Source organism: Neopelma chrysocephalum, unplaced genomic scaffold, assembly GCF_003984885.1.
Source record: "Neopelma chrysocephalum unplaced genomic scaffold, ASM398488v2 Primary Assembly neopelma1_281, whole genome shotgun sequence".
In the NCBI taxonomy this organism is placed as follows: domain Eukaryota; kingdom Metazoa; phylum Chordata; class Aves; order Passeriformes; family Pipridae; genus Neopelma; species Neopelma chrysocephalum.
The window spans coordinates 362,905-385,966 of NW_020897943.1; the positions used below are offsets into that span (position 1 = coordinate 362,905).

The window sequence follows — 23,062 nt, forward strand, 5'->3', positions numbered from 1 at the left end:
TTCCACAACGCCAGCGTTTCAAACATTTTGTACACATTAACTGTCATGTGCAGAGCACAATCATAGCCGATTAGACGATTATTAAAGATGCCAAATTAATATAAAATATGAAGCTGAATCTCCAAATAGCAATTCCAAGCTTCAGAAGCCAAATCTGATAACAAATAACAAACATTTACAGCACCGCGCTTTCCACCCGGGTGATATCTCAGCTTACAAACAAACACGTCCTGGGACTGTCTGGGTGTGATGGAAACACTGAATCAGAATAAAGAACAAGGGAGAAGAGACACAAAATTGTATCATCGTAGAATCCCAGCCGGGTTTGGGTGGGAGGGACCTTAAAGCCCACCCAGTCCCACCCTCCTGCCACGGCCAGGGACACCTTCCGCTATCCCAGGGTGCTCCAACCTGGCCTTGGACACTTCCAGCGATGGGGCAGCTACAGTTTCTCTGGGAAATCCGTCCCGGCCCCTCACCACCCTCACGGGGAAGAATTTCTTCCCAATATCTAATCTAAACCTGTTCGAAGCCATTCCCCCTCGTCCTGCCCTTATAAAAAGTCCCTCTCCACCTTGCTCGCAGGCTGCCCTCGGGTACTGGGAGGACGCGCCTCCCTCACCCCCCGACAGCCGCCTGAGGTACATTTGTTAAATAATCCCCCCGAAATTATCACACACTCACAAAACCAGCCTCCCAGCGATGGAAGGGAAGAGCGTCTTTATTTCCATGACAAGCGTTTTTACAAAGTTCCAAGCAAAATACAAATGTGTTTCGTGTCCTGGCCGTAACCAGTGAAAAGCCCAGGAAATCCCAGCCCTCAGCCCGCTCCCCTCGGGGCGCCCTCACCCATCCTACTCTGGGAGGCGATTTTTTACTGCTCCCAGTGGGCAAGTGAAAAAATTCATTCCAGGTATATGTAGGAAATTTCAAGAAAGCTACAAAAAATGACGGAATGGGTGGGTTATTATCATTTTTGATCAGCGGTCCGAGGCAACCTTGCAGATTTCTGAGCTCGAAATGGCTGTTGCCTCTACCCAAGTCTGGTAAAAACAAGAAAATGCTACTTTATCCATTTGCAAATGGACAGAAAATGTCCAAAAAGGGAAAAAACCAGTCCTCTAGCCATGAGGAACTCCAATTTAAATTGCAGAACCAGACAATGTGCAGGCTAAATCTTCCCTGTCCTTTCCTGTCCTACTTGTGAAAAACCTCCGAGCACCTGCTTTCAGCAACTCAATTCATATTACAGGAAAATATTGCCCAGATCTAAGCCGGCCACAGAAATAACTCAAAATTATCATGATGGGAATATTTATTCTGAATACTCTCTGTACAGATGTACCTCATTCATATTAGAATGAATTAGTTTCCTTTTGCAGGACACTGCGGTCTTTTTTACCATCATGTTACTTGTCTTTTTCACAAAAAGAGCATTAAAAACCCATCATGTCCCCTGATTTTAGCTAAAAGAGGCTGCTCCTGCTTAACTGTATAGCACATGGTAGAAATTTGAAGTCACTTAGCACTCAGTACCAATTAAAAATAGTTAATGATTTGTAAAAACAAACCAGCTGACAGTGAAGTAAGTAATGATTTGTTAAAAAAAAATTGGCTGGCAGTGGTTTGTGTGCTTACAAATTAGTATTTTTGCATGAAATATAGGGAGGAAACAAGTAAAAAATCCTTCTGCAAAGAAAACATCTGTGACCTTCATGTTTCCATACCACAGTATGGCTTCTGGAATAAATAAGAATTGCATTTATTTTACAACAGTGACAGAGCAGTTAGTCCAGTCCAGTTACTCAACAATGTTCCCTTCTTACACGGTAATATTTGCCTGTTCCTCTAGTGTCAATTCTGTTAGTATTAAAGAATATTTTGATAGCATTAAAAGGCTTTGCAGTTTGTTGAAGTTAAATGCCAACATGTATTATGCTCCCGGGACTTTGTTATTTCTTCCCATGTCTTTATGGGCATAAATCCTGCAGTCCTTTACTGTATTTATCATTAATCTTTGCTGTCCTGTACTGTATGATATTCAGAAACAGTCTGAAACACAGGGCCAAAATTTTAAGATGCCTTAAACTGACCTCTAAAGTGAGGTCTTGCACTCTAAAGCCAAATTTATTAAAATACTGGATTTCATTTCCAAGCTTTTCTGTGCACAGTCCATAAACTTAAATGCAAATAACACATATAAGCAAATCCATGCCTAGATCATGGTTTGATATGCATGAAAACAATTGACTCATTTTAATAACTGCTTTTTTAATGTTATTCTGCCCTCCAAAATCTAAGCACAGGTAATAACCTTTGGCTGCTTTTCACTTCAGTTAACATCTCTATTGGAAATTATATGCAATGATTATGATATTTCACAATTATTCCAACTTAATCATGTGATTTCCACACCTAAAAAGGCCTACAGAACTGGGTAACTCAGTAGGAATGGGCATGGCAGGACTCAATGTTCTGTATTAGATAGCTGTAAGTGAATCTATTTTATGGTGGGAATGAAACCAGAGAGATGCTGCTAATGGTTATAGTTATTGTAAACATTCTCATCTCTCCCTTCCATAAAATAAAACAAAATAAAATAGCTGTAAAGTGCTCTGGAAGGCTAAATAACCCAGAAGTGCACAGTGGGACTGAGAAACCTGCTCCCATACTTTCCCCATTTTAAATATAGCAATAAGAGAAAAAAATAAAAAAAATCAGAACATTTGCTTATCTTTAACATCTACCAAAACTTGAAAATAATTAAGTAATCAGTTTGCAGAGTTTGCTTAGAGTGTGGCTTTTGAGCAACCTACTAAATTAACCACTGGGTTCTGTTTAACTACTAAAAGATTGATTTATTTCCTGTACAACTGCATGCAAATACTAAAAGCACCCTCGAGTGTGTATGTACCAACCACCAGGATCAGAGCAGTACTTGTCAGATCCATGCATTGAAAAATCATGAGCAACACTAAGAACAGTGAAGTTGTTAAAATAAATTGATAATAGCTGGGAGTGATTTGCTTTCGAAGCATTCAGTGGTCACATTTTCAGACTTTTTCTCTAACCACAAAAGGGAGCAAATTTTAAGTGAAAGATGAGGTTCCTCAGCAGTAACCTGGTTTTAAACCAAAAAGAATCCCATCACCCATCACTCAGGAAGAGATCTGTGGGAAACCTGGAAGAGCTGGCGATCCCACAACAAAGCCCACTTCCTCTAGCCCCAACCCAAAGGAGTATTCACAATTAAACAAGGATTACTGGAGTAAATAAATCCTGCAGGGCCGGGCTGAAAAACACTTCCTACTCTTCCGAGTTTTGCTGTACACAAGTATCTTCTCTGTTTTCTTCTGTGAGAGTATCTTTTACTTCTGTGCTTTTGATTTCCGTGTGTGAAGATGATTCATCTCCTGGCTCCCCCTCGCCCCCACCAGCCTCTTTATCTCCTGTGACCTTTAATGCAGTGTTAACCTCGTGCTGCTGTGGCACCAAAGAGACTGCCCCCAGCAGTGCTGTTCCTGGGTTCTCTGTATCCAAAATAGGCACTTGTGTGGTGTCTGCACGTTCAGCAGCCCTCTGAGAGGAGCTCTGTGGCCCCCCCTCCACCGGGATGGTGTGGCTATTCCCTGCTCCTCCTTCCTGCCCAGCCAACCTTCTGTCTTCCGACACATTTCCTGTGTGTTCCTCTGGCTGCAACCTCTCACTTCCACAGCTTCCCACACCCGTGTACCACACGCTTTGCTTCATCTCCACCTCTGCCTTTGCCTCCTGAGGCGGGTCCGAGCTTTCCACCAGCCACTCTGCTTGTGCGCCCCTGGACACGCTCCCTAAACTCGTACCATCTGTCCCCAAACGTGAGGATGGTCTCTCCTCTTTGAGTTCCACACGTTCTGCTGCATCTTCACTCCTCATCGTCTGGCTCACCTGAATTTCTGCCACAGCCACTTTGCTCAATTCACTGTTCCCTCCATTGTCCTCTTGCAACTTTATTATCTCCCCCTCACAGATCTCCTTTACGTTCTCCTCTGGAGTATCTGCTGGTATCTCAACCGCCACCATCAGCAAACTCCTTATCTCATTCACATCATCAGGGGATTTACAACTCTCCTTTTCCAACCTGCTTTCTTTTTCAGGACTATCCCCAAGCTCTCCTTTCCCTGTGCTTCCACGCTGGGAAACAACTCTTTTCTCTGTACTCGCTCCTTGCTCACTGCTTTCTTTTTTACCATCCTCTTCAAACCCTGTTCCTACTGCATTTTCACTCTGAGATAATTTTTCCATCATTTCTTTTTCTACCTCGCTTTTCTTTTCAGCATTCCCTGAAATCTCTGCTTCTGTTACACTCTCATGTGGGGAAGTCAGCTTTATCTCAGAAACTTCTTCCTGTGCTTTGCTTTCTTTTTCAGTGGCACTGACAAATGCAGCATGCGTTGCCATTCGACTCTCTGAAGTTGCCTTTTCCTCCGCTGCTCCTTCAGCTACCTTAGGTTCTTTCTTAGGGCTGGAGCCAATATTTTTCTCTGCAGTGTCAGTCCCAGAAGCTACTTTTTCCTCCACAGCTTCTTGTGGTGTCTGGAGTTCTCTCTCAGCGTTCATCACACACTCTGGTTCATTCTCCACGGCGCTTTTCCCCTCTGCAACTCCCTGTTTTGTTTGGGCAGCTGGAGGGGATTCCCGTTTCTCACCGATGTCTGTAACAACCACTGCTTCGCTTTTGCTGTGATCACCAGCTGCATTACCAGAGGCCTCTTTGTCTGATGACTTTCCTTCCTCAGCATCCTTCTCCCAAGCAATTTTTCCCGTCACAACGAGTGTTTCCTCCCCCTGGCTCTCTGTGTCCGACACCTCGGCGCGGGCGGCCGAAGGTTTCTTGGCAGGGGTGGTCTGTGCTGAGCCCGAAGGGGTCTTCAGCTCTGCCAGGCTGGACACGCTCTCGCAGGGCAAATTCAGGTTATCTTCAAAGAGGTTGTGCTTCTTCAGAATGGCAGCTTCTTTTATCACTAAATAAAACAGAAAGACAAACTGGTTTGGAAAGAGTCACAGAGGGACGTGGAAGAAGGTACAGTGTTTTCCTGAGTTTATGTTGTCCATTTTGATATTACAGACAACAGTAATTTTCATTTTCAACTTCTTTTCTGAGGGTAGTGGTTTTATCTGTGTTCATTAATGGCACTTCAATATTGACCTAAGCATTTCTGAAACAGACAACTACCAGAGGAGCCACAATGTACAAAGGTAATGCTTCGATGCAGAAGCATTTACACTGAATATGTGAATAAAAGTGCCCTTGTTACATTAATTATTATACTGATATTTTTGAACAGGAGTGATAACAAGGGTCTACGAAAACCTACTGTGCAATACATTTGCTTGTCTTTTATCCAGGGTATAGACAGAAGGCAGCTCCAGAGAGATACAAGTATTTTGTAAGTATTTATATTTCTATATATAATATTTATTAAGAATAGCTTAGTTTTCTGACACAAAAGCAGAGGGTACAGCACTGGCATCAGTGAGGTACTGCAAACTGCATCCAGCAGCTCATTTCATTTGGGGAAATTAAGTTTTGTTGCCTTTAATCTTTGTAATTGTCTTAGTCTTGCATATGGCAAAGTCTTGCCATTTAGTCATCACCAAGTCTTTGCAATAAGGGCATCATTTCCCCCTTTGGGCCAGGGAATCGAGATCAAATGAAGTTGGCATAATTACATTTTGTTAGAAAAAGGCTTGTGCCAAGCTATCACTTCGAGTTTCCCAGGTTTAGTAAAGTTGCCCCATAACTCAGATTTTAGGGCTTGCCACACATATTTAGTGAGATAAATAAAAACACTCTATGGTGTCTTGAGGAAAGTGGGGCCTGGGTCTGAAACAGCCAGGAGAGAACTGTGGGAAGCTCTGAAGGAAGAGCTCTTGGGCTGCAATGTCATTACTGTCACCTCAAGACTGTTCTCACCTTTCAGGGCCTCTTCAAGCAGCGTCTGATATAAAATCTCTTCATACACATTCTCTACTTGGATCACACTCGTGTAATCAGCAAAAATGTACTGCTCATATTTCTGCAGCTCCTGTGCAGGTGGAGAAGAAAGGAACAGATATAGAAAACCCAGGGATTCTCAGAGTCCTACGGCAACCAAACACCTTGCAGATCCATCCAGCAGGTCTTGCAATGCTCCATTTGAACTATGACTAAAAAACTACGTATGTCCCCAATCTATTATGTGCTAATCAAACAGTATTCCTGCAGTATAACCACATTTAAAAGCACTACAGATCACTGCCACCTGAAATAAACAGCTGGGGAGGAAATGCCTCACTAACTTGTTTGTCCAAGGAGGCAAATCCATGGTGCATGGGAGATACACGGTTTGGGGTTGTTTTTCTAATAGGTGTGTAACACTTTTAGCTCAGTGATTTATATACAAAGGCTGTCTAGACAACAAATGAATCATTGTTATTAAGCAGCTGCTTGGTGGTGTATAAAAAGTAAATTAGGTGACCTTCCAGAAGAGGAACCTAAATAAAAACTCCTGGAGATTTTCAAGGGAAAGGTCAGAACTTGGCTGTGCCTGTCAACTGTGCCGCACTTTTGCTTCCAGAGCTGGCTGCTCATTTCTGCAGAGGCACAAACACAAAAGGCTTGTGGGAAATCAAATAGACAGGGCTTGTGGGAAGTTTGCACCACCACAGCTCCCTCTGTCCTGTAGGATAGAGACATGAGCTGTCTCCACAGATATTGCAGGTGATGAAATGCTTGTCCCTGTGCGTAGACACCCTGTCACAAAGGCACTGCTGACGCTCTACGAGAAACTATTATTTTGGGGATACTAAGGAAAGTAGAGGGACATGCAGAAAAGATTGGTTTAAAATATATTTTTGGAAGTTTCTAGTTTTAGTATTCCATAGTTTAAAGACCTGTAAGCATAACTTGGCAAAACATTTGGTTTTAAACTTGGCTTGGAAACTGAAACAAGCTGGAGAGCAGAAACAAGAGCGGCACACCATTGGTGAGAGCTCTCAGCATCCAGGAATGGATGGACATCAATGGAAACAGAAGGGCAGGGAGGCTGGCATGGCTTAGGCAGGTGCAGTGACAATGCAGGAGGTCACCCACAGGCTTCCAGAGGGTTCAGACTATTTATTCTGAGCCAAGGTGAACAGCATTCCAACAGGCCCCTGATGCTGCCACACTGATAACATCTACCATCTCCACAAAACTCTGGCAGCCACATCTGCTGACTGCTAACATGGCCTGTATGATTCAGGGCAACAGAGATCATCTCTGTGTGATTATTTCTTGTTTGTTGACTCAATACTTCCATTTAAAAGCACTGAAAGCAAGGGCATGGCCTGGCTCCTGCCGATCCTGCTGCCCCAGGAGGCCTTGGGTGCTGAAGGAGGTCGCTGGCAGAGGCTGTGCACGTTCCCAGCCATGCCTTGGACTGCTGCTGAACAGGAATGAACACAAGGACCAACTGACCAACACCTACATCCCAACTGCCCAGAGGAGTCCCATCTGGGGGACTTCAGATCTCTAGAGAAGAAAGGAACCAGGGATGGGCAAAGGACTGCCACTACCTTTGAGCAAGCAAGCTGTACATACTGTTTCCCTGTTTCCTGAAATCTTCCTTATGCCCCACACCCACCCAATCCATGAACTGGCAAATCTAAGCCTGTTTGGCCAAGCAGGCAGCCAACCTGCACAGCTCTCTGGGAGAAAACAGCTACAGTGTTAAGGACTTGCTGACAAGGCATTATTCCTTCCCTGCCTTTTATTATCGGGGTTGGGTATTTTTAATCCCAGAAACCTACTGGTTTGCATGTTGAAGCCAGGCTCTTCTGCATTGTGGGCAGGGTAATCTGTACCAGTGCTTCTTGGAATATCTTCTTCCTGATGGTGCTGCTGTCATAGTCATATTGCTGTCAGAACACAGAACAGAAACAAGCCCGGACGTGCTTGGGGTTATTAATCACTCACGCGAGAACTGGTTCTTGTTATCCTGTAACTGGTGCATCAGAGGTGCACTCAGGGCTTTGAACTGCCATGCAGGTTATTCCAGCTTTTGCAAAACCACTCTAAAAATCTAGATTTCTGGCATCTCTTTCCATTCTTGTTTTTTTATACTTAGGCTAGAAACAGCCCCTGATTGCCCTCCCCGGGTATTTCAGCACTGCCTCTTCTGAGAGGAACAAATTCTAGGGACAGGTTAATTATACAGTTAATTAAAACTTTTATATCCAGATTCATGGCATCATCATAATCTGATTTACTTGCAATTAAAGGGACTGCACACGCAAGTACTTTTAAAATGGTCTGCCCAGAACTAGGTGTTACCCCTCAAAGGAGTAGTTTGCTACATGCCACTGAATTATTATTTCCAGCTGGTTGGTAGGAGATATCTCCTTTCAAATCCAGAGATAAATTCATATAAAATATATTCCCTTTTCCTAAAAAGGCAGAACCCAAGGACTTCCTGTCCAGAAGTGCTACACAAAGTTTACCTTCAGCACCCTCAGCTTGACTTTTTCAATGGTTGTTGCCACTTTGGCCGAGTCTGCCTGGTGACTTGGAGAGAACAGCTGCTCAAAAGTATAAACTGCATTTTCCATCAGCTGAAAAGAACCATTTAAAAGATCTGTTAATAAGACCAGTAACATAAAATTCATGCAAACATGATAAATGTAACTGTTAATTTGTGTTTTTGAAAAGGTGAAACAGAGAAAGAATAACGGGCCTAAGATCGATAAATATTTCAGGTACTTTAAATGACTGTGGAAGGGGTAGAAGAGCCTCGTTTAGATTGCAACACTCAGTTTTGGAATGGGAAACCAAAAAGAAGATTATCTAATGCAAGAGAATACGAAAATGTAACTCCCTCAATGTCTATCTCGAGTTTACAGCAGGTCAATACTACAAGTCTGCTCATGTAACTGAACAGTTCTATCAGCAAACATACTCAGAGTGGATTAATTTATATTGTCCAAAAATTTTCTGCTGCATTTCAGTTCTCTGAAGGGCAACACGCACTGAAAATGCTGCAATAAATAAAGAAAATTAAGCCTTGGTATCACTGTCATGCTGTCACAGCTTTCTTGCATAGATTTGATCTCATGTCACCACCCAAAGTGATGGGGACAAAACCAAAAAGTAGAATTGATTATCTATATATAAAGACCACAGACAAAACTTATTATCCCTAATAAGAAGACTCCCATTGACTTCTACCATTAATCATTAATAAATAATAATAATATGGCAGATATTTTTAAGGTAATTAATCATTAGCTATCCTTATAATACCAATAATAATCAGCAAAAATCACACAGAGTGCAATAATTTCTCACAGAATTATGTTGAGCTGGTATTTACCCTATTTTCAGGTTATCCAAAGATTCATTAAAAACATTCAACCCCTGCTCTGAAAATATCTTTCAGACAAACAGTCCTGCGGGTGTTAATTGTGTCTATTTAATGAGGGTTTGCCTTTTTTTAGCTGTATCCATTCAAATTTTAGTATGTTCTGATTGGAGATGCCCACGGGGCTGTCCATTCATGCCAGTTGAGCACTGTGCTCCCAAATTTCCCAGAACTGGCCACTAGAGGATGCCAAGTTCCCAAGGCAAGGAATGCTGCTCCACCTCTGCCCGAATCAGGGCTAAGCCAAATGCTCCTTTTAATTAAGACAACACGAACACAGACATGTCTGATTTTACTCATTAATAAAAGAACTGTCCATGGACAATCACTATTTTTACGAGGAAAACGCCAGCCTTTTAAAGAGAGAGATGCAACAACAGCATTTTTAGAACAACTCGTGCTATAATTGAACTCATTTCTTGTTATTTTGACTCATGCACTGTTTAGAAAAAAAACACTGCTTGGTTTTACAGGATTTATTTTCTGTCTAATTCCTTCTCTTGACTCATGGTCTTCACTTACTGAAAGACACTTTATTTGGCAGCTTTTTTGAATGGTCTCCCTGAAAGTCCCAGACATGAAATCAGGATTTTATTTTTGAATAATTCTTTGGCTGCTGGTCATGGCTGTACATAGAAACGCTGCTTTTAGGGAAACCCTGTCCCAGCACTGTGCTAGACACTTGTTTTCCATATTCATAACTCCCACTCCATAGATCTGGACCAGCTCCACTTCACCAGATTCCTGACTTGATTATTTAGTTTCCCAACCACGGATTAAAATCACAGGATTCAATTTAGAGCTACAAGGGCAAGTGTGTCTTGTGATGTGGCAAGTGAAATAAGTCTGCTGGCCAGCTCCTAAGAGACTTCTGGCCAGGCATCCAGAAGGAATGAAAGCCAGGCATAATTACAGCCTATACCAATACACACAAGAGGGGACAAAGAAGTAGAGTTCGTTTTTCACCTGAAATGATGTCACCACTTCCCCCAATCCCCTGAAAAGTGAAGCTGGATAAAGCACCTACATCCTTAGACATCATCTGTCTCCAAGTAATTACCAGTTTCTAACATTAAAATGCCTTTTTTTAATATATAAATGAGAAAATAAACTACCAAAGAGGAGACATTCCATTTTGGTAAAATATATTTAAGACCCTTCCTGAAAAATCCACCCTTGGGAATGGGAATCAGGTAGATTTTAGCCACCCCATTGGTTACAAGCCCAACTTCGTTGGGTGCTGAGACACTGGGAATTCAGACCACGAAAGTTCAGGGGAAGAGATGATCCATCCAAAATTTTCGTGCCTTGCTGAACGACTCACAGGCACACAACCTCTCCCAAATACAAACCCCAAGCAGCACCCAGGTGATCACCTCAGGTTTTGTTCTCTCTGCTTTGACTGAGAGAGTCTCTGGGACTCGAGCACAGCTTTTATCAAGATCACTTCCAAGCACTTCCAATCCTAACCTGTTCTCCCAGGAGGAAAAGCTGGATCTTACAGTACCTCTTGCATGAAGTTCTGTGTCCTCTGGATCACAAAATCAATGTGATAGACCTTGAAGCGACTCTTGAGGTCCTGCAGGAGCTCCTGGAGGAGGTTCACCTTCACGTAGCAGGGCTCCATCTTCACGGAGTTGAAGGGCAGGTTCATCAGCTGATCCACGTTCTGCATTCCAGCGCGGGAAGAACAGGTTTCCAGGGAAAGGAACCAGAGGTGAATTTTTAACAGAGAATGTAACAATTTGGCCTTAAACCAAATTCTGGAATCTACCTTCTAGTTGCACAAATACCACTTGACTTTCTAAATGACAAACCCAAGCGCTGACTTACTTCCACCCGGGAAAGCAAATCCTGCTCTCAGCCAAGTTCTAGCCAGGAGGTCCTTGCTCTAATATAAAGGCTCCAAATATATTTTGTCTTTACCTCCTTTAGCTTTGTCATGTCATTGGTCTTCTGGAAGTCCTGGATGATTTCATTAACTTCTTTATCAAAAAGCGAGCGGACTTCCGTGAATCCCGAACTCACGGGGCCCATGAGCTCCTCGAGTATGGAGGTGAGGAACGGCTGGATGTTCTCTGTGCAGCACTTCTGGGCAGGCTCAGACACAGTGGCTGGAGGGTCACACAGCATAAGGGTTGCATTTAGAGATACAGTGACAAAGTAATGGGAATTGATCTACTTCAGAAGGAATTCAATGGTTCCGTAGCTTTTCCTGGAGTTACACCCCCACAAAGATGCTGAGGGTGATGAAAGGAGAGCTCATAGTTTTATGAGCGACAAAGAAACCTCTCTTCTCATGCCTCACCTAAACAGCAGCAGCTGGGGGCACTGTGAGAGCAGAGGAAAGGGCAGCTCTAGGTATCAATTACCAGGAATTTATTTATTTATTTATTTGCCAGCTTAAGCAACACCAATAATGTTTTCCCTGCTTTGTAAACTCACTTGTATATTCACAGCAAAACTATGATTACCTGACATTAGTCTAAAACCACCTAGGAAGCCCTTGGGTTTAAGAGCTCTTTGGTGGCCTATGAATTTGTCACGTAACCAGAACCTGGCTTTGTGGTGCATTCCTAGAAATCAGGTCAAAACCACTCCTCTTTTAATTATGCTCATGTGACCTGTATCTTCACTACCTAAGGCTGTGCAAGTCAAAATGAAAGCAGAATGAACAACCCTGATCAGGCTACTCAAAACCTGTCAGCTCCAGCCTGACAAGACCTGGTGTTTTCACAGACACAGGGGCCACAGGTGTCAGCTCCCAGCAGAGGCAGCGGAGGCTCAAAGCATTTGTTGGCTGAAAATTGGTGTCTCCAGTTGGATTTTTCAAAACACACGAGGATTTCAAAACAATGACATCTGGTCATTTAAGCAACACAACGGGAAACTTTAAAAAATTGCTCCAAAGCACAGCTGTTCCTCCACTGACCTTTGATTTTTCCAGCTAAGAAGTTCTTGGAGTTCAGAATCTGATCCATGTCTGAACGAATGGTTCCTTCAAGAGTTTTTGCAAAGTCTCTGCATTCTTCTTTCAAGGTACTTAATCCTTCTGCCACTTGCTGCTGGACTAAGCCATAAGTTTCTTCTACGATCTAAACCCAAATACAATTAAGAAGCAGAGATCAGAATCAGCACCCACAGGGAGCTGCTGTGAGAAACAGCTACTCTGCAAGTCTCAGTACTTACACCAAACCAGGCCCGCTTCCTATCATTCCTCTTCCCCTTCATTTTAGGCAGGATCATTGTCTGAAGGTTAGGCAGGAGTTCCTCCATCACAAGGTTGCTCAGGATCTGTAAGGTCAGAATGATGTGTTCACACACCGCTCTCCACCGCAGAACTGAGCACCTGCATCACAGTGATGTGCACAGGCAACCTCAAACATCCAGGGGCTGAGCTGTCCCAGGCTACCAGGAGGACTGGATTTAAAACACTAGGAAAGCCTGAGGGAAGCTCCATGCATTTCATCCAAAGCAATTTTCACTGTAAGACTTGAAGATACCAGGCAAGGACTGACAGCAGATGAACCAGGGTGCCTGCTAGAATTCACAGCATGCTGTTATGGAATTGCCATGTGCAAATCAATGGAGCTAAAATGATTCATTTCGAGGGAGAAATCTGATCAAAAACACTGAAAAGTTGGTTTGGTGACTACTGCTCCCCCAAACTGACCTCGCTCTGGGATGCTCCCACCCTCCCAGAGGAGATATCATGGGAGAGAAATTGTTCTGAGGAGTCATCAGACAAAGAATGTTTCTGACAGGAAGATCACTGGCCAAAAAAAGGAAGATATGACTGAACCAATTTGAATCTCCAGCACTTTTCTGGGTGAGCACCAAGTGCCCAGCTTAAACAAGAAAAGCAGGAGATCACAAGAAAAACAGGATAGAGGACAGAAGTGGAACCCAGTAATGTGGGTAATCTGTGAATCAAGTTATTCTACTCTACATGATTTTTTTAATTAACTTTTGTTTTCAAAAAATGTGTAACATGATCCAAAAGATTCATTAGTTCCAACCTAATCCTGAGGCAAAAGGGATGAAATAAATAGCTCTTGGAGTTTATGAAAGATTTTCCAAGCAACTTCTTTTGTCACTAAAAGACAACTATACTGGTCTAAAACCAGTAAAACTTTCACACTGTAGAATTCACATACATTCAAATCTCCTCCCAACACCTCCAGATTTTTGAACAAAACCCATATAAAATCTATAACCTAAGAAGGTATTTGGTGACAAAGGTGCACCACAGCAGAAAGGCAGGAGAAAGAAAAGAGTCCAAGGGACTTCTACACACCAAGAGTTCATGATGGAACATAGGAAAACTGAGGAAAAGGTATCACTGCCCCATTCTTTGATTTTCTAAACTGACACTGAGCACTTTTATCCCTCAAGCACATTTTCACTTTGGATTCAGTGGTTGCAGAAGAGACCCATCACCCCTTCTGATCACAGCATCTAACTGGCAGTCCTGTCTGGCAGATGGTTCCAATCAGAAAGGAAAGACACTGGACTGGGAATACAGATGATACCAATTTGGGGAGTAGTCCACAGGCTGGCAAGCAAGGCTGCTATTCAGAGGGACCTCGATGGGCTGAAGAAACGGGTGGACAAAAACCTCACTAAGTTCAGCAAAGGCAAATGCTCAGTCCAACATCTGGGATGGAACAAATCACAGAGAGACAGAGCAAGCCCAGGAAAAGGCCAACAAAATGCATCTGAAGGTGGGTTCCATTTCTCACTTACTCTGGGTAAAGGATGAGGCCAGAGAAACTGTGGCTGCCCCATCCCTGGAAGTGTCCAAGGCCGGGTTGGATGGGGCTTGGAGCAACCTGGGCTAGTGGAAGGCAGGGGTTGAGATGGGCTTTAAGGCCCTTTCCAACCCAAACCATTCTGTGATTCTGTGATTCTTTCTCAGTTTCAGAGGAGTCTCACAGAGAGAGTACACAGCCCTCCTGGCTCTCCAGTGGGGCCTGAGCAGGGTTTGTGCTCAGTGATGAGCATTTGAACCCAGCTCTCCTCGCTTCAACAACAGCCCAGCACGGGCCACATTCAGGATCACGGCCCTGATGCTCCCAGCTGCTGGCTAAGCCAATACAGAGTGCAGAGACACCCTCCCAGCTTCCCCTTTTCATCCTGTCACTGCTCCTTCACTCGTGTCAGAGCGTCCTGATGCTGAACCTCGTGTTTTACAGCTGCTGGAGCGGGTTTGAGGCACCAACAGCAGCACGGGGGAATGGCAGGAACTCAGGCAGCAAAAGGACGGGCTCTGACTGTGTGCCAGTGCAACACAAAGCATGAATACCCCTACAGAAATATAACACACAGTGCACTCTAATATCCCTCTGCTGTACCTACAATAGGCAATGCACTTTTGCCGTAGCTCCATTTACTGAAGTACTTACAGATTATGCCACAGCAGCACTTCACATTCAGCAAATATATTTATTGGCATTCTGCAGGGATTTTTACAGCAACAAATTGCAGCCTGCTGTGTTCCAAACCACTCACTTAGGTTGGATATTTGCCTAAAATAATTAGCGTGTTTGGTCCAAGCAGGCATGAGAACACACTACACTTACAGAATGAGTTATTACCGGGGAGATAATAGTGGAACTAGGCTGGATGTCTTCTGATTACAGCTCTCTGGAGGTATATGGGTTATGAGTAAGTTGTTGGCAAGCAAAAGCAAAAATAAAACATGAAATGAAACTAGCACTATAATAGCTCCATAACTGGAGGGAGGAGGGGAGAAGAGAAAACTCTCACTCCCTCCACAGGAAGGATGGAACAACTTGTAGTGAGGAATTTATTATCAGATGCTAGCATGAAACTTCAGTCCCTGACATGATGGCACTGGGAAGGACACTGTAGAATTTTCTCTGGTTTGCACCCTTTTCAGCATTTCAGCTCCTAAAAGAATAATCTGGTTTCTTAAAACAAAACCCTCTCTTCAGGTTTTTTCCACTCTCCCAAAGGGAAGCCTGATTTCATCAAGGAAAACACCCAGCAGCTGGTACTGAAGTAAACAGTTGCTGCTGAGTGCTCAATGCTTTGGAAAAAGAATTATAAATCAGGGCCCAAATATCTCAATTGCCCTAAAAGAGACATGGAGTGATGCCAGAGGGATTGGTGGAGTTACCTCAGACACTGTCAGTGCTTCAAAGCCACACACTCAGGTGCCCAAATATGGACCCAGACCATTTCTGCAGAACTGAAGTACACACATTTCTGGTGTTTAAGTGTGACTGTTACTATGCAAGACTCTGTTTCAGAAGTTCTTACATTATCACTTACATGTGAGTTAGAAGTATCTTAAAATCTCAGGTATTTCTACCTACTGAGTTTTCTTTTTAAAAATGCCATTTTTTCCCAAGAGGCTTTACAACCTTCACTGTGCTCAGAGCTGCCATATTCAAAGGCAAAAAAAACCCCAGGAATATATTCTTTTACCTCTTTTTCATTGCCAGTTATCATTTCCCAGGTCCCATAGTGGCCTTTCTCCTGCCGGAAGAACTGAATGGCTTCTAGGAACGCCTCGACTTCATATGTGGTCTGCTTGAGGAAATCTGGGGAAAACAAAGAGGGACACAAAAGGATTTGCCCATAAATAACCCTTAAAAAACAACAACCCTCCTTTGTTGATCCATTTTCCCATTCCACGTACATCCAGCAGCAATGTTTTTAAATCATTTCCTAAGCCTGAGTGCCTGAAGACCTTGAGCTTTTATTAAGGTGTTGAACTATCCCATTGCACATATGAACTATCACAGGCCACCCCATCCAAGCTGGGAAGTTAAACCAACACCAGCAAGTGGAGGAAGAGGAGGGAAGAGTTTTATGGCATCAAACCTTGTCCATGTAGACTTTGATAAGGCAGCATTAACCTATGAAAGCTCCTCCCCTACACTGATACCTGTGAGCAGTGTAGGATGGCACATAGGAAGACTATGATGCAGGGCCAAAAGTTGGGAATTCTCCCTCTTTAACATGATAGTCAGCTTATTGTGGCATGTTGTGTGCCTTGATAACTTACTAAAGCCCAAGTTAACACTCCCCAATATATTTTAGTTCCTTCGTTTTATAAGGAAACTGATGATTGAGATGATTTTTCATGGATGTCCAGCAAAACAGACCTAAACAAGGTAAGCACCGTGCTCACACCAATTAGCACAAAAAACTTCTGGCAGCATCGTGCTGCTTTCCCTAAATATTTCAGGAATGTTTACCCACAGCTCTGGAGTAGCTGGTTATTGTCCAAGGCCACCTGCTGCTGGACGGTGGCACTTCCCAAAACAAAGTGGTAGCTTGGGGACACCCCGTTGGACAAATGAGTCGCCCTGCCTCAAAATGTAGAAAAGCTCCCTGGAGCAATGTGGCTGCTGGACAAACCTGAGTTAGAAACCACCCCCCAAACACTTCAGGGATTGAAGTGCTGTGTCTTCACTATGAAACAGAGCTCCAGGAGTATTATCTTAAAGAAAAACAAAGCCATAAGGGTTTATTGCCCCTCTCCAAGGTTTTCTACTGCAGCCTTGATCTGCTGAAGTCCTGTCATGTTAGGAAGAAAGGAGGGAAGAACAAGATTGTTGATTCTCTCAAAGGTAATTACGCTGCTTCAAAAGTTCCTAATACATATAAACATTTGTGATGTGAAGAGTCGAGGATTAAGTCCTCAAGCCTTGCTTGTCAACCAACACACTTTATTTTGGCTTGCTCGTAGAGCTTCTAAAGAGAGAGCAGCTTTACAGGAGGTTTGCATACATGCCAAGGGCAATACAGGGATTATACAAATTACGGGAAGCATGGAGGATTAACACTACAGTAATGCCTGAAATGTCTCCTCCATGTGTTTTTACAAAAACAACAGCTACAGAAACCTACAATTAATTTCATCAGGGCTTCACCACTGAATCTTGAAAATGACTGCTTGAAAACTGTCCTGTAGAGATTTTATGTGCGTGGGGCAATGAGGCCTCAGAGCTGCTGAGAGCCCAAATGCCAGAATTTGGCCTTCAGAGTTTCTCCTGGCTGCAATGACTGCAGGAAGGTTTATTACACACACTGGGGGCCACTGAACCCTCCCAGTGACACTCTCGAGATACTGCTCTTGATTTGCAGATATTTAGAGATCCAAAGAGATCACACAAATTCTCCAAGCTCATACGATGATCAAACCAGAAAAAATCAGCCAAGTAAAATCCCAACCCTGCCTTCACTGTCACCTCCACAATTTATACCATTTTTCATACCAAGTCACAAATCAGGATGCTCAAATATCAGTATCAGTTGTAAGTCAGGCTGTTCACTGCCAAGAGAACATCCTCTGACCACAGCTTTAATGAAAGCATGGAGTATTTTACCTGAGAAACAGGTGGAGCATTGCACCTGAAAGCTTTTGTCCTCCCAAAGTTGAACTCTGAATATTCTGAGGAGCAGAGGGATGGGCTGGGCTGGAGGAAGGCAGAACTGCAGCTCCCACAGCCCTCTCTCTGGTCATGACTCACATGTTTTCCTTCTTCACAGCTGTGCTCCCTCCTAACCCAAAGGGCTGGACCTGCTGAGATGGGGATGCGCCAGTGCTGACAAGAATCTGCCCTCTAACATCATCAAGTTTTAAACTCCACGCTCAAGGGAGTATTTCCTCTCCATTCTGACTGCCCCCAGACCCGTAGAGCAGTGGGAAGAAAGTGCTAAAAATCCAAGAGTGATTCATTTGAACAGTTCATGGGAAAAACATCAAGCTGTAAGTGCCATAAAATCCCAATCATGCATTCTTTCCTATGCCAGTAAACACAGGAGACAAACACAACTATGGCAGGCTTGTTACAAAACCAGTTAAAAGTAGAAAGGAAGCTTTATCCTTCAAGGCTACTGCTTAATTTAGGCAATTTCATTCTCACTTTCCATAGGAGGAAAAGATTGCATCAGGGATGAGGCACTGAACGACCAGAGCCAGCCAGAGTGGGGCTGTGCAGAAGCTGCTGGTGAGGCACACGAGACAGAGGCGCACGAGACAGAGGCACATTCATGGCATGGGGCTCAAGAAAAGGGAATTGTACCCCAGCTGAAAGGAGCTGCGCTGCACATCCTCCACCACTCCAGCAGGGAAGAGCCAGGCCTTCTGTGCAGCACACCCAGCACTTCATGAAGGGGACGGCGGCTGCCCTGGCAGGAGCAGCAAAGGCAGGAGAACAAGGACTAAGCTGTTGGGGCAGCCCTGCCTGCGTGACAGACAGAGGATGGGGCGTGGGAGAGGGAAGCACATGCTGCAGCTGCAAAGGGGGCAGGTGGTAAAGCCCAGCAGTATCAGGAACGATTGTTCTCCGGGAGAAAGGACGACACGTGCTCCCCTCTCCTGAATGCCCTCACAGGGGCTTCCCTCCAAAACATGTGGCACCTCTCAGGAGTGATCCATCTGTCCTGCTGTTTGGAGGGAGTGCAGCAATGTTAGGGGAGCCTGGTGCTGTGGTGGTTGTAGATCTTCCTTACCCAAATCCCACCCAAATCCATGAAGTTTACTGAATGTCCTCTGGCAAAAGGCTGGTGAGGCTTTACAGGTACCCAGACTGATGCTGTGTGCTTAATCCAGGCTGCTCTGCTCTTGGAAAATCACCCAAGTGCCTTCTCCAGCTCCTAATGAATGTAACATCCACTTATTTGTGGAGATTAAAACAAAATTCTGTTTAATTTTAAAATAAGAAAACCCACCTGGACACTCGACATACCAAAATGTGGAGCCCAATTTTAACAACAGGTAAGATATGGCTACCCAGAGATTCCTTTCCTAAACACAGCAGAGTAACTGCTTTAAAGCCCCTATTGAAAAGATGGAAGCACATCTGGAAGCACCACGACTTTACCTCAGTCAAAACACTGAGGAGCTCCATGCAAAAACTCCTATCAATAGGCCCCGTTACCAGGAAGGATGAAGGCTGCAGCTGCCTCTGGCTAAAACTGGACTTCCAGCAAATCCACATAACATGAAATCTGGTTTTGAGCATTCCAGTTCAAATTGTGGATGTGTATATACTGCACACTGCTGCACGGGGCAGCTGTTGATGATGTCTGATCACTCAGAGGATGATTTTTCTTAATTCCAATCAAAGGAAGAAGCCATTATAACATTTAAATAGCTGTTAAAAAGCGATTATTTCAATCTCCAGTTTAAACTCTGTGTCCCTCTGAACAATAATTGTTATTAATGGCACTTGGGGACATGGTTTAGTGGTGGCCTTGGCAGTGCTGGGTTAATGGTTGGATTTGATGATCTTGGAGGGCTTCCACAACCTTAATGATTTTAGGATTCCATTCACACTCATTATTGCAGCATGAAAGAGGCTAAAATGGTCATCAGACATCAGGAATGACAAAAACAAACTGAGTGCCCCTATTGCAATCCAGTAAATGTCTTCCTCCCACGTGGGCTTTTCTTGCAATAAATACATTGCTTTTATTGTTAATAGCAGTGCAGGGGTACGTTGACTGTGGATAAAGTGCTTCACCAAAGTGAGCTACACCATGGAGAGTAATCTCAGCTTTTTGGCTGACATTTCACAAAAAGCTGAGGCCCAAAGACACAGATGAACAAGTGTCAAACCAGAATCCAGGAGTCTGAGCTCACAGAGCACGGGTTTGAATTCCAGAAATGCTGACTCTGACACAACCCCCATCACTGAGCACCAGAGCTCGGAAGCAATCCACCCTGGCTTCATCTGCTCCCTGCAGCACTCCCATCTGCAGCTGGGTGACAGCGAATAGCATGTTCCAGGCAGCCCCTGAATCCTTCCTGCAGATCAATAATTGCTAGGGAAGCGCTCTGGCCTCCAACCAGAGCTGTTTTTACAGGAGCTGATCGTGTCCAGGCCCGCAGGCCTTGCCTGGCTCTGCCTCCCAGCTCTGCTCAAATGTCTCTTCCCAGACAAGTCACTCACAACCCCATACAAAAAGCCCACAATGCTTTAATTCCCTCCTACAAGACAGCAGGGCACAGGAATATCCCCTCAAACCATCAAAACCAAAGGCTGGCTTTGGCTGAAGAGTGAGGAAGGCAGGAGGACAGTCCCTGCGAGGAGATGAAGGTGACCAAGGACTCGAGTTGGGTGGTGTTTCACAGTAGAACATCACTTACTATTAATTTTTGGAACATGATAAATGAATAGAAACTGCATTTCAGCTTATGCTTTTCCTTGCTTCTTCAAATATTTGGTGGAGAGCTGTGCTAAAACACCTCTTGTAACAACTCTTTCTTGTTGGTCACCTCATAGAGCACTTTCCTGGGACAAGAAAAATCTCTGTGCAGGTATTGGTGAAGAGCCTTCCTTCTTGTGATGCTACAAATACACACTAGGAGGTGGATAAAAAATACTTGGAATTTTAAGTCCAGTCTCAAAAGACAGTGCTTCCACTCCTTCTTATTTCCTCAACAGAACAGATTTCATGCTGCAAAATGCAAATTACATTTTTTCCCATTTTCTCATCCTTCCAAGTCATCCCCCTCTCACCTTGGCATCTGTTTCTTCCAAATATATTTAAATTGATGCTTTTCCCCTGCTTTCCATACCCAAGCTCTTCAAATATATAAAAAAAAATCCATTTCAACTGATTTTTTTTTCTTTAATTCAGTTCTTTGCAAACAAAAGCTGGTAAAAAAGAAAATACACCCCCCCAAACCAACTAAATAGACAGGACACTGCCATCTCTTGTACTGGTACTTCAAAGGTAGTGCTTACACACTGCCATCCTAAAGGCTTTGGGGTGAAGGCAGCTGGAGAGCATCAGGGAATAAGAGACGTTCCTGCAGTTAAGGAATCACTCTGCCAACCTCCCAACACCACAGCTGGGGACTGCCCAAAAAATAAAACAATGAGCATGATAAAAAATTATTTCCCTTTCTAAGAGCTCATGTGAGTGCCCAGCACATTTTAAGAGTTGATGTTGTAAGGTATCACAGGCAGCTGTAAAAAGGCCATGGCCATCAACTCCAACAAAATAAAATTGTGGGAATATCTGCCTCCAAAAAATAAGCAACTGGTCCCAACCCAACAGAGATGTCAGGTAAAAAAAGGAGAGAATCCACTTGCTTGAACCTGGGGAGATGAGGAGACCTCAGGAAAAGACAGGTTGCCCAGGGCTTGTAAAACAGCTCCAGCACTGCTGGAAATGATGCTCTGAATGAAGGGACACCCCATTTCCTGTAACAAAACGGAGTCCTGGCATGGCAGTGCCCAAAGTGGGAACAAAGTGAAATACAGAGAATGCCCTGGGCCAGAGAGGCAGCAGCCTCCCAGCTCTGATGATCTCCCAAGAGCGCTGTGCTGCCCCATCCTTCACAGACATGTGGTGTGAGGCTGCAACCACCAACAGAAGCTGCAGGAGGTCACTTCCAAAGGGGATACAACCCTGCAATAACATGCTGGATTTATTGCAAACGCAGTTTGGCAGCACAAGTTCCCCCTGAGAGCACCAAACCAGCACTGAGCAGGGTTAACAGTTTGACTGGCATCACACAGTGCCCCTGTAAAAGCTGTTCAAAGCAGCACCAGACAGGTGACAGGGAACCTGCCTCTGATGGCACCAGCAGCTCTGTGTTCCATCACCTAAAACATGAATGAACACTGCACAAACACACCTAAAGAACCACATTATCACTTCTCTCTGATAATTTCCAAGCACTTTCCAAATCAGCTACTCTATTCCTGGAGCAGGTGGGAATTTGGAGAAGAGAAGGCTCCGGGGTGACTTTACTGCAGCCTCTCAGTACCTGAAGGAGCTACAGGAAAGGTGGAGAGGCACTTTGGACAAGGGATAGAGTGACAGCACAAGGGGCAATGGCTTTGAGCTGAAGGAGGGTAGATTTAGATGGGAAATTGGGAAGAAATCCTTCCCTGTGAGGGTGGGGAGGCCCTGGCACAGGTTGCCCAGAGAAGCTGTGGCTGTTCCATCCCTGGAAGTGTCCAAGGCCAGGCTGGATGGGGCTTGGAGCAACCTGGGCTAGTGGAAGGTGTCCCTGCCCATGGCAGGGGGTGGCACTGGATGGGCTTTAAGGTCCCTTCCAACCCAAACCATTCCAGGATTCTGTGATTCTGTGATTTCCCTGCTGAACTTCGAAGCTGGAGCCTGAGCACCACCTCACACCTGCACAAATGGGTGTCCTCACAGCCCCTAAAACACATCAGGTGGGGGGCACAGGGCAGTGGCTCCTCTGCACCACCCCACGCTCGATAACACGTTGGAAAAAGAGAATCAGCTCGAGGTGAGAGAGGCAGGAAGACTGTAATGGCAATTATGATTTTAGCACATTCACCATCTTGGGTGTTTCAGGATGAATGTCACTCCTCCAGACTGAAAATCCTCCCCACAGTGTAGGCAAGCAGGCTGGCTGAACAGCAAGGACTGAAGGAACTGATGCTGTAGAGAAACAACTTCCCAAAAAGAGGAAAAATATCCTTATTTGAAGCAAAATATTCTCTCTTATACAAAAAAAAATTTCCATATTGTGTCCTAAAAAATGTCATGAGTTTAGCAGCTCCCCACAAGCCTCATCAAAGATATTTATAGTGAAATGGTTTTGAATGTTATGACAGCATTAATATTGCTCTGGAACTTCACACATCACTTTGAAAAGTCCAGTTGTGCCTCAA

At 44.2% G+C, this 23,062-nt stretch overlaps 1 protein-coding gene and 1 long non-coding RNA gene across 3 annotated transcripts in view; one reads left to right on the top strand and one right to left on the bottom strand.

Moving 5' to 3' along the window:
* The first annotated feature begins 522 nt into the window (after nt 1-522).
* LOC113977937 lies at nt 523-6,073 on the top strand. Its single transcript, XR_003537450.1, has 3 exons — nt 523-641; nt 5,389-5,429; nt 5,964-6,073. It is a non-coding gene; the product is annotated as an uncharacterized LOC113977937 (long non-coding RNA).
* The window catches only part of FAM129A (family with sequence similarity 129 member A), a 79,686-nt gene continuing 57,326 nt past the window's right edge, over nt 703-23,062 (bottom strand). For both annotated transcript variants that reach the window (XM_027704473.1, XM_027704475.1), the window contains exons 6-14: nt 15,873-15,988; nt 12,609-12,713; nt 12,352-12,514; nt 11,346-11,533; nt 10,927-11,088; nt 8,503-8,613; nt 7,813-7,920; nt 5,957-6,068; nt 703-5,003 (exon numbers count right to left, since the gene is read on the bottom strand). In XM_027704473.1, the coding sequence (XP_027560274.1) occupies nt 3,307-5,003; nt 5,957-6,068; nt 7,813-7,920; nt 8,503-8,613; nt 10,927-11,088; nt 11,346-11,533; nt 12,352-12,514; nt 12,609-12,713; nt 15,873-15,988 (2,762 nt within the window). In that variant the 3' untranslated portion in view covers nt 703-3,306. The remainder of the gene's footprint in view (nt 5,004-5,956; nt 6,069-7,812; nt 7,921-8,502; nt 8,614-10,926; nt 11,089-11,345; nt 11,534-12,351; nt 12,515-12,608; nt 12,714-15,872; nt 15,989-23,062) is intronic.